The sequence below is a fragment of the Gavia stellata genome, chromosome 30 (assembly GCF_030936135.1).
Source record: "Gavia stellata isolate bGavSte3 chromosome 30, bGavSte3.hap2, whole genome shotgun sequence".
Classification (NCBI taxonomy): domain Eukaryota; kingdom Metazoa; phylum Chordata; class Aves; order Gaviiformes; family Gaviidae; genus Gavia; species Gavia stellata.
The window spans coordinates 632,104-642,989 of NC_082623.1; the positions used below are offsets into that span (position 1 = coordinate 632,104).

The 10,886-nt window shown below is 52.3% G+C and overlaps 1 protein-coding gene across 1 annotated transcript; it reads left to right on the forward strand.

The window, feature by feature from the left end:
• The first annotated feature begins 3,748 nt into the window (after window positions 1-3,748).
• On the forward strand, window positions 3,749-7,313 carry RABIF (RAB interacting factor). The gene is made up of 2 exons (XM_059831195.1): window positions 3,749-3,934; window positions 4,042-7,313. The coding sequence occupies exons 1-2, from the start codon at window positions 3,749-3,751 to the stop codon at window positions 4,282-4,284; spliced, it is 429 nt and encodes a 142-aa protein (XP_059687178.1). The 3' UTR covers window positions 4,285-7,313.
• The last annotated feature ends 3,573 nt before the right edge of the window (window positions 7,314-10,886 follow it).

The following is a 10,886-nucleotide window of genomic DNA, read 5'->3' on the forward strand; positions in this document are numbered from 1 at the left end:
GTACCTTTGAGGCAGCACGGGCTGTCAGGCTCTCAGGACAGCGCACTGCCTGGGCAGGGACAGAGTCAGGGCTCCTGGGCACACTCGCTCTGGGTTAGTTTTGTGAAACTGGTGTTTGCACTTACACAGGAAGAAAAGAAATCACAGAATCGAAGAATAATTGCACTTGGGAGAGGCAATCCAGCGGTCTGTAATCCTGCTTGGAGGAGATCCAATTTGGACTGGGTCTCTCTGGACCTTATGCCATTGAGTTCAGAGTATCACCAGCACGGGGATCCTGTGAGTTCTCTGAGCCCCAGTTGCCCTGGCTGCAGAGCAAATCTGAATACCTGTCACCAGCCGCTGTTGGGCACCATCTGTTTCTGCAGGAAACTCCTGCACTGTGGTAGCAGGGAACTGTTGAACAGCACGAAACCCTCTCTGGTGCCACAGGCACCAAGCCCCGTGGAAGGAGGACACATCTTGGGTGAGGGAGGGTGCAGAAACTTGACAGCACAACCTCCCCTACAGATCAACCTGCTGCCCAACGTTTCAGAGGCAGAGGAAAGCTGAACAAAGTTGCTCAGGGTGGGAATTGGAGATGGCAGAACTGAGGACATGTAGAAATGTCCTCGTTGCTCCCTGCAGCATCCCAGCACAGCCCAGCCAAGCCTGCTCTGTCACCGCTGTTTAGGGGAAGCCACTGTACCGCAGTGAGGACTGGACCAAGTCTCAGCCCTTTCAGCTCACCTAAGCTGTTGCCGAGTCGCATGGCTGTGCCTGTCACTGCTGAACCGCTGCTGGTGCAGAGTCCCCGCCCCAGCGCAGTTCCTCAGTTAACAGAGACACCCTGGCTCCTGCTCAGCCACCAGCCAAATTTGTTGCCTCTTTCAGGCAAATCAAGACCTTTCTGCAGCTGGTTTTCCATGACTGACTTTTGAACAGCAGGTGCCCAGGGCTGCTCGCGGTGGGTGTTGCTGAGCTTCGCACCACCCTTAATACATCCGCTCCACAAGCCCCGCTGCGGCTCCCCAGCACACACCCAGAGGCGGCTCAGGAGCTCCAATGCCCCATATGCTGTTTCTGCCTTACAAACACCGACCTGCTTCACATGACTGTGGGGTTTGTGTCTACCACTTTGCAGCTCATGGCAGGGAGCAGAGCTGAGGCTGATGATGCAGCATTCAAGACTGCGATTGGCCAAGCTGGAGCCTGAGGTGAGCAGCTGGATTGCTGATGAGATCCTATATCTTTATTTAGGACCTTGAATATCAGTTCCCATTTCTGGCTTTTCCTGAGAGTTCTCAGAAGCAGCCAGTCAGGAGACAGCAAGGTAGGAGGAGGATGGTGTATATTTACAATAAATGGTAAGGAAAAAGCAAGAATCAGGGCTCTCCTGGGATCTATTTTACCCCCTAAAGAAGCAGCAGATACAATCAACAGGCCTGTTTCAATCTTTCCAACAGTGCTAACTGTTGTGGCCACTAGAAGCAAGTCCCAAGATCAGCACAAAGCCACGGTGCCTCAAAGCCGCTTAGTGAAGAGCAAGCCCTAGAGTCACTTGGGCCCCACGACCTCGTCTCCAGCACTGCTGCCTGCAAGCACCGGCACAGCCTCCTGCTTGTCCCAGGCTCTTCAGGGTCAGGCTGAACCCTGGCTTCCTCTCCTGGAAAACATTTTGTTCTGAATGTCAGCACCTTGCGCCTTTCAGTGCACTCGTCCCCTCTCCTTCCCCATTTCTGAGGGGGTTCTCTCTGTGCCAAGCAGGAAAAGTGTCACCCAGGCTCTCAGAAATGCTGGTGCAATCACTACATGCAAAGTATGTGCAGCAGCTTTGCAGAGAGTCCAGAATCAGCTGAGCTCTGCTTTCTCTGAGCGCTGTAACAGAAGCCAAGCACCTCCAGGTTCGCACGCCCGGGCGGTGACTGTCCCCGGTGGGCCCCGCTGGCGGCAGACAGACAGACTGCTGCTGCCAACTGCCAGTCTGTGGAACAGCCCGCTTTCACCCCGGGATCCTCCCCACCGGACTGCCGCTCAGCCCGCGCTGCCCTCCCAGCCCCAGGGGGGGACGGGAAGCTTTGTCAGGCCGCCCTCGCCTCACCCACACCTCGGCAGAGGGGCCTCCGCAGCGGCTCGCGGCGGGCAGCGGCGAGCCCAGAATCAGTACGGTTGGAAAAGACCTGTAAGATTATCAAGTCCAACCTGGGGGAAAAAAAAAAAAAAAAAAACACAACAACAACAAAAAAAAACCACAAAAAGAAAAACCACAAAACCCACGCCACACAACAACAACAAGAAGCCACAACCCACCCAACACCACACAGCACCATGTCCATCAAGCTACATCCCACAATGCCACATCCACACACTTCTTGAATACCTCCAGGGAGGGTGACTCTACCACCTCCCTGGGCAGCCTATTCCAATGTTTCACCACTCTCTCAGTAAAGAACTTTTTCCTAATACCCAGCCTGAACCTCCCCTGGCACAACTTGAGGCCATTTCCTCTTGTCCTGTCGCTTGTCACTTGGGAGAAGAGACCAACACCCACCTCTCTGCAACCCCCTTTCAGGTAGGTGTAGAGAGCGATAAGGTCTCCCCTCAGCCTCCTCTTCTCCAGGCTAAACAACCCCAGCTCCCTCAGCCGCTCCTCATAAGACTTGTGTTCCAGACCCCTCACCAGCTCCGTCGCCCTTTTCTGGACACGCTCCAGCACCTCTATGTCCTTCTTGTAGTGAGGGGCCCAAAACTGAACACAGTATTCGAGGTGCGGCCTCACCAGAGCCGAGTACAGAGGCATGATCACCTCCCTGCTCCTGCTGGCCACACCATTTCTGATACAGGCCAGGATGCTGTTGGCCTTCTTGGCCACCTGGGCACACTGCTGGCTCATATTCAGCCGGCTGTCGATCAACACCCCCAGGTCCTTTTCCGCGGGGGAACTTTCCAGCCACTCATCCCCGAGCCTGTAGCGTTGCCTGGCGTTGTTGTGGCCGAAGTGTAGAACCCGGCACTTGGCCTTATTGAACTTCATCCGGTTGGCCTCAGCCCATTGATCCAGCCTGTCCAGATCCCTCTGCAGAGCCTTCCTACCCTCCAGCAGATCAACACTCCCTCCCAACTTGGTGTTGTCTGCAAACTTGCTGAGGGAGCACTCTATCCCCTCATCCAGATCATCAATGAAGACATTAAACAAGACCGGTCCCAAAACTGAGCCCTGGGGGACTCCGCTTGTGACCGGCCGCCAGCCGGATTTCACCCCATTCACCACAACTCTCTGGGCTCGGCCATCCAGCCAGTTTTTTACCCAGCGAAGAGTGTACCTGTCTAAACCACGGGCCGCCAGCTTCTCTAGGAGAATACTGTGGGGAACAGTGTCAAAGGCTTTGCTGAAGTCCAGGTAGACAACATCAACAGCCTTCCCCTCACCCACTAGGCGGGTCACCTGGTCATAGGTGCCACGGGCCGCCCCGAGCCGCGGGGCACCCCCGCAGCCACCTCAGACCTGACAGGAGCTCAGGGGCCACTTAAACCTCGCTGCTTCACAGCACGGCAGCTGCTCGCGGGCTGTCGGCGCCCACGGCTCCCCGGCGCGGCGGCACCGAGGGGCGGCCGAAGGCCGCTGGGCCGCGGCCCGGCCCGAGCGGGTGAAGAGACGCGAAGCCGCTGGGCCGCCCTTCAGCACGGCGCGTGCGCACGCCGCCGCCTGACGTCACTGCCGTGGCCCCGCCCCTCGGGCGGTGGCGGCACCCAGCGCGCCTGCGCGGCCATGGCGGCGGCCTGCGCCGAGATGGAGCCGGCGGCGGCGCCTCCTCCTTCTCCTCCTCCTCCCGCCGCCGCACCGGGCTCGGCCGAGCTGGTGTGCGCGCAGGGACGGAACCTTAAGGCGGTGCTGTGCCAGCGCTGCGGGTCCCGGGTGCTGCTGCCCGGCGCCGCCACCTTCGCCCGCCGTGAGGTACCGGGATGCGGGGGGAGGGAGGGAGCGAGGTGAGGGAGGCGGTGGGAAGGCGGGAGGGAGAGGCGCCCCCTGCGGGCAGGGCGGTGACGCTGTGTCTCCCGCAGCTCCTCCTGCCCGCCATGAGGAAGAAGGCGGCGGCAGCAGCGGGCGGCGGCGGCGGGGACCTGGTGCGGGAGCACTGGCTGGTGCGCGACATGTTCTCCTTTGAGAACGTGGGCTTCACCCGCGACGTGGGCAACGTCAAGTTCCTGGTGTGCGCCGACTGCGAGGCGGGGCCCATCGGCTGGCACTGCCTCGACGACAAGGACAGCTTCTACGTGGCGCTGGAGCGCGTGGCTCACGAGTGACACTGGCGCTGTCGCCTGGGTGGGGGACGGGGGTGATGGTCCCGGGCACCCGCCTGAGGAGCTGGGCTCGGCCACCGGGACCCCCGCCTGCCCTGCGGCCTGGCCACCCTGCTGCCTGACAGTGACAGACTGAGCCAAGGCCCAGCGGACTGATCACGGCTTGGCCACCCCACAGCCTTCCCGGCCTGGCTGCCCCACACCTGACTGACCACAGCCTGGCTGCCCCACACCTGACTGACCACAGCCTGGCTGCCCCACGGCTTGACTGACCTACAGCCCAGCTGGTCGCCCCACAGCCCAGCTCCACGGAATGACCAGCACCAAGAAGCGCAGCACCGGCACAGCCAGCTCCTCACCCGAGCCCTCACAGGAAGGACGTCGTTGGTGAGAGCGTCCCCTGTGATCTGCAGGGACAGCTCACCGTGACAATTTTGCCAAATAGCTTGATCCGCCTCTGTTGCTAGAAGCGGCCCCAGGCCTTCCTGGCTGCTCTCTGTCACTTCTTCCATGTGTGGCTGCTGTTTTTCAAACACGCTAAGATGTCTTTCAGGCTGATCTGTTTGTGACAGAGCCACGTAAATGTGGGTGCTGGCACAAGGGTGAGGGAGGAGAGGACTGCTGCATTGAATCATCGTGGCAGCTTAAATTGTCTGAACTACAGCCAAAGCAGTTACAGGGTTTAAGGCTGTATCTTCTGTTGATTTTCAGAAGAAAAGTTCCCTGCCCCAAACTGTAACATTTAGGTTCTCTAAAACCTCATCCTACTTGACAACTGTAACCTGTACAAGTATATGGCACCTAAAGTGTGTGTAAGGCATTTTAACTAACGCTATATGCAGTTTTATTACCGAGTACTTGGAAATAAAATAAGATGCAGGTAGAGTTTGCAGACAGCATAGGCTGATCGAATGGCAAATAAAGAAAATGTGCAAGGTCATAGTATTTCCAGGCAGCAAGAATGAAGATATTCCAACCTGAAAAGGATTTGAATCATTGGAAAAGCAGTGTCCAGTGACTGCATGTCTCAGTGCTGAAGAATGTCAAAACAGCCGTGTGTGTTAAACAGAGAAACCAGGAAAGAATTTCTCTTCTGTAAAAGCAGCCTGTAGGAGCAATGCTGGGATACTGTGTCCAGTTTTGGTCTCTGCCTTTTAAAAGATGGGCACAAAGCTGACTGAAAATTGGAGGCTGCAGCAGCCATGCTTCTCACTGTATTTATCTTTTGGTAATTGTGGTCCAGTTTGCATTCTCCATTTGCAAACCCCGTATGAATAATACAGCAGCTTTACAGTGATCATCTTGGGTCACAGAGGACATGCCTTACTGCAGGAGGGGTATCAGTATGCTATGCTAATAAACACTTTGGGTACCAATGCAGCTGTAAAGGCACAACTGTCATTCCGCTGGGATGATGAAGTTGTATTTGCCACCAAAATCAAGATCGGTTGTACTTAAAGATTAGCAATGTTGCTGCCACAAGGCTGTGGGAGAGACCTTTTCCTCGCTCCTCTACTAAAACAGTTTTGCTGGCAGGAGTCTGTAAGGCAGGCACAGCCACAGATAGATTTTCCAGAGAGGCATCCTGACAGCGGTGAGGGAGAAACATGCCCTTTCTTCTTCCAGTGCTTGAGCACCTGCACTTCTAAGATTTGGAGGCTCTGCCTTAATGTAGAACAACCAAGATGTTGGCTGTTCAGGGGCTGCTCTATCAGAAACCTCTGCTGTGGGCAGGCAAGATTTATTAATGGGAGGGAGAGAGGCAAAACTCTGTAGACTGGTGATTAAGGCTTTCCCTTGGGTAGGAGGTGAGTCTTGTGCTATGTCCTTGCTAAATGTGTCAAATGCGCATTTGACGTGAAAATTGTATTTCTTTTTTTCCTGCCCTTGTCTTTTAGCCCTAAGCCCAGTAACTGAACAGGTCCATCAAGGAAGTGTACCTAGAAGGTCAGGAGAGCTTCATCTGGGTTCTGCACAGGCACAGTGAAATAGCGCGATCATGTCACTTTAATTTCACACTTTCACTTAGATTGTTGTCTATTAAGCAATGTGTTTTGACCTGTAATACCTACATTGTAGTCCATGTAACTAATATATAAAATGTGCTGCACAATAGTTTCATTTTGAAGACACCACTGTGCAGAACAGGCTTGTGGATATCAGCTCAATTAACGCCGAGTAAATGACGCTTCTCAAAAAATTGTACATGTGGATTCCTGATAGTGGGGAGTAGTTGGTCGGTAGCACTGGGATGGAGCTGAGGTGGTGGCAGCAGCTTTTCCCAGTCAGTAGAATGCTTCCTGGAGAGATGGGAGACCTCAGGTCAAAGGCTGCCTTCACCTCAGCACTGCAGCAATTTGAATCCACTTCAGTGTGGCATAGCTCAGTAATGGTGAGCAATGAAAGCGCCTCCTGCCCATCAGTGTGAGAGATGTGCTGAATGGACACATCCTTCACAGGATCCAGGTTTAGTTCCTGCTGGCTCTTAAATATGAAGCAGGATCACACAGATTGTGGAAATGCTAAGAGGAAATGTACAGTCTGTTAGGAATTCACAAGAGGAAGCTTTTGTACTGTGAGATCTTGGGATCTTTCAAGCTCAGGTAAGATCATGGCTTCCTGCAGCTTGGAGAAGCCATGAGACACCCTTGAAATCCAAGTAGCACAGGCAGGGACGTGGTGCCGGTGAAGGGGCAGCCATGCAGTAGGGCTCTGCAATTTGACTGCTGGTGCTCAGGAGTCCATCACCTGGGCTAGTTCATATCCCGAGAGCTGAAGAGAGAATTATGAGGGGGAAAAAAAAATGGTGAAGAGGGAAAAGGCAGCATCATTTTGTGGAATTTGAGCCTGGCAGTTCCGCTGTGATGTTAACTGAAATTTAGAGGAAGAGTGTCTGCAGTCAGCAGACCTTGCCTCAGGGGAAAGGTCTGCTGTGTTTATGCAACAGACAGCAACATCAGATTTGGGAGCATCTAATGAAGCGCTGAACAGTTTTTTGTGTTGATGAGAGCTAATAAAAATTTGGATAGTCTCACAAATACAATCTTTTCACTGCTTTTTTATCTAGCATGTTGAAAAACTGTTTTCTAGTTGCCTGCAGGAACTTCTAGGAAAAGAAGGATAGACAAGAGCCAACCTTCAGGTATGGGAAGCACTCATATAAGACCTGCCAACGCTCATCTTGCAACCCATCTTTATCATTGACAATAAGACAGAGCAGAAACCCTTATTTCCATGTGCAGATCGCTTTTAAACTAACTTGAAAATGGATTTTTCTACATAACTAGATGCATAGACTTTACTCATAAGATCCATTCTGTGTTAATAGACCAGCATAAATTATTTCAGTTGTAAGGGACCTACAAGGATTGTCTAGTCCAGCTGCCTGACCACTTCAGGGCTGACCAAAAGTTAAAGCATGTTATTAAGGGCATTGTCCAAATGCCTCTTGAACGCTGACAGGCTTGGGATGTCAACCACCTCTCTAGGAAGCCTGTTCCAGTGTTTGGCTACCCTCTCGCTAAAGAAATGCTTCCTAATGTCCAGTCTAAACCTCCCCTGGCACAGCTTGGAACCATTCCCACGTGTCCTGTCACTAGATACCAGGGAGAAGAGATCAGCTGTAGCACTGCCAAGAGAGGGAATAGTAAGAAACTTGCTCCCCTGGTGCCAACCGATCCCACCAGTGGGGTGGGTGGGTGAGGACTGTGCACAGCAGGACACAAAACCTCCAGCACTTGGAGCCTTGCCTCAGTGCTGCTTTTGGGTGTGGACAAATAATAACAATTTTGTCTAACTGCTTCCCAATCTGGATTTAAGGCATGCCTGTTTGTATTGCTTAGGTGTTTATGTACCATAAATATAAATGTATTTAGGATGGTTAAAAACAGATCTTGGTCCACTCTGACTCAGGTATTGAGACTGGTTCATAGCCCCGAAACAATGGTCTGGGCTTAGGCTGACACTGACATCTCGTGTAACTTTACCTCTCTGCTCCCTTTCCCACCCAAACCTCTCCCTCAAGCCAGCTGCTGAACCCTTTGCTGAGACTGTTCAGTTTGCTAACTTAGTCTAAAGCTACCCACTCCTTTTCTTGGGCCTCTGGGTTCAAGCACAGGCGTTTGAGCTCTGCAGCCTGCGTGAGATAATCGGGAGGCAATGGCAGGGTGCAGGTCTTCCCATTTTTGGCAGCAGGAAGCTGTGAAATCACTGAACTGTCTTGGGTAACTGCCACAAGTCATCCCTTGATAAAAGGTTGCATTCGTACTCTTCCTTCCCTAAATTAAGTGCATTTCACTGATTTCACTGAAATAGGTAAGTGGTGCTTGGAGCAGGGGCTGGAATTCAAGGCTCCCTCTTTCCCCAGCTCTGCAAGTCAGCAAAAAAGATCTTGGTTTCCAGGCCTGACTACACCCAAGGTGTCTCCATGATTGCTCCTCTCTTAACAGAAGGAATCTTTGGCAGAGCAGTTATGACAATATGGACTTTGAAGTAATAGCTTGGAGGACTTTGCCTCCCTGCTGTGTTCTAGAGTTCTGCCATTCCTGCTAGTCCTCACGTAGGCAGCCCGAAGGGCTTAATGTAGGATCTCTGCAATACCTGCAGCTCAGTGTGTCTGCGGAACCTGCTGCCACCATGTATGGAGACGAGGAGCTCAGCAGAGTTCAGAAAATAGCTGTGGATTGGTAAAAACAAGGCCAGTTTTGCCAGGAGAGGTATTTTTGGCATTACATCTCCTACATATCTTGCCTTGCTTATTTCCTTAAACCACCAGCACTACAGAGTAGAAGTGTTACACTGTGTGAACAGATACTGCCATATCAGCACAGCCAATTTCTACAATGTGTGGGAGAAGAGGGATATCTGAAATGTATTATGAATATTCTCTGAAGGTCATTTTATGTGCCTGACATTACACTCCCTGGCAGGAACAAGAAAAGTAGGAGGAAAGGAAACAATAGAGAGGAAATAGCTTCGGGGTCCTTCAACAAATAGTGCAGGGAAATGCTTCCCTGCCTCCCGCAAAGCCAGGTTAATAAAGGCCAAACCCTAGAATCAAAGGAACACTAAACCACCAAGTATTTTGCCTAAAACCACGAAGTATTTTGCAGCTGCTGGGGGACATGGAAAGAAACCACAGCAGATGAGTGGAACTTGCCATAAAAGTGCAAAGAGAAAATGAGGGCTTTGATAAAAGCCAGCTTTATGCTCCTTTTAACTAATAATTTCTGTTACGCATTTCAGCATAAATACTTCTGTGTGGAGTTGCAAGTCAGCCAGGTTCTTAAAGTGCATCTTTCTTACAAGTGCAGCTGGACCTTTTTGTCTCGGTGAGGGTAGAGAAGAGGGCGATGGTAGCCTAGCAATCCCGATGAGAGCTACTGAACTGTGGGGCTGTGCCCCCCAGCTGAGTGAGGAGTGTGCTTCAGAGGAAGTGCACTGGTGGCTGAATATTATCTGACCACGCAGAGAGTAAAAATCAAGTGCTTTGCTCCCTAAATGCAATCAGAGGAAGAGCGAGTAAGTTCCTGCGTCACTGAGATAACGCTTCCATCTCCTGAGAGAGTGAAGCAGGCTCTGGAAAAATTGTTTCTTGCAGCTTTCCTAAAACTTAATCCAGAATGGCACAGTCCAACCTAGGGGTTGCTGCAGTTCAGCTTTTTAAGTACTGCATGTCCGAATCTGAGAGAGCTACATGGGTGGAAACAGCTTGTGGCAGAGGATATGTCCTTTGACCATCACTTGGTCACTTCCTAGGGGCTTGAGTTTTGTCCTCGGTTAAAACAGGAACTGTTCAGGTACAGCTTCTGCATGGAGACATACACGGTTACCCTTCCCTCCTTGGCACAATCATATCAGAGGTGGAAGCTGAGGGTGGAGGGGAACAGCCCCAGGCAGGCTGTAACCTCATAAACGCAGTTGGGCCTGAAAGTGGGGCATGTTCTGACCAAAGCAGCCGCCGTTCAGCCGCCAGAGGAGGCCAAAGCAAAAGACCAGAGCTGAGTTTTTTCCAGCAGCCTGCCTTCCTGGTGGGTGTTGGTCTGGCAGGACGGGTCAGAACTGCAGGCAAAGTCTGTCCTTGAAAAGTCTTTCAGGGCAATTTGTGGCATCGATAGAAGCCACATGTCCCTGGGGTGAGGAGCTGCGCTAGGAGAGTTCCCTGCGTGGATGTGTTTATCCACGCTTCTCCTCACTGGGGAAACAGCAGGGAGTGTGTGTATACTCAGCTGTGCTGCTGCTCCGGCTTTGATGTTCCTTATCTTCCAGCAGTCTCTGAATTCCCCTGGAGGAAGGGAGACAGTTGCTGGCCTTAATCGCTGTGCATGCAGAGGCAGAGTGCTCTTGTCTGAGTGCTGCCAGGAGTCACTCTCTGCCATTCTTCAAACCCAGCTGGAAGAGATGCCCTGAGAGCAAGGGAAAATAAGCAAAGCCATGTCAGCACAGGTATCCTTCCCCTCTTCGAGCAGCTGGCTCTGCACGCTGCCTGAACACAAATTAACAGCATGCTCTTTCCATGGCAAACATCCAGACCGCGGCTCATTGCAGAATCCCTGGTTAGTTTGGAATCTCTGGCAATGGAGTATGAGGACGTGGCTCTGAGAACT

Bases quoted from the DNA above. Each gene is read 5' to 3' on its own strand.
- RABIF (XM_059831195.1), top strand. From the start codon at position 3,749: ATGGCGGCGGCCTGCGCCGAGATGGAGCCGGCGGCGGCGCCTCCTCCT. The intron at 3,935-4,041 runs GTACCGGGATGC...TGTCTCCCGCAG, and splicing joins CCACCTTCGCCCGCCGTGAG to CTCCTCCTGCCCGCCATGAG.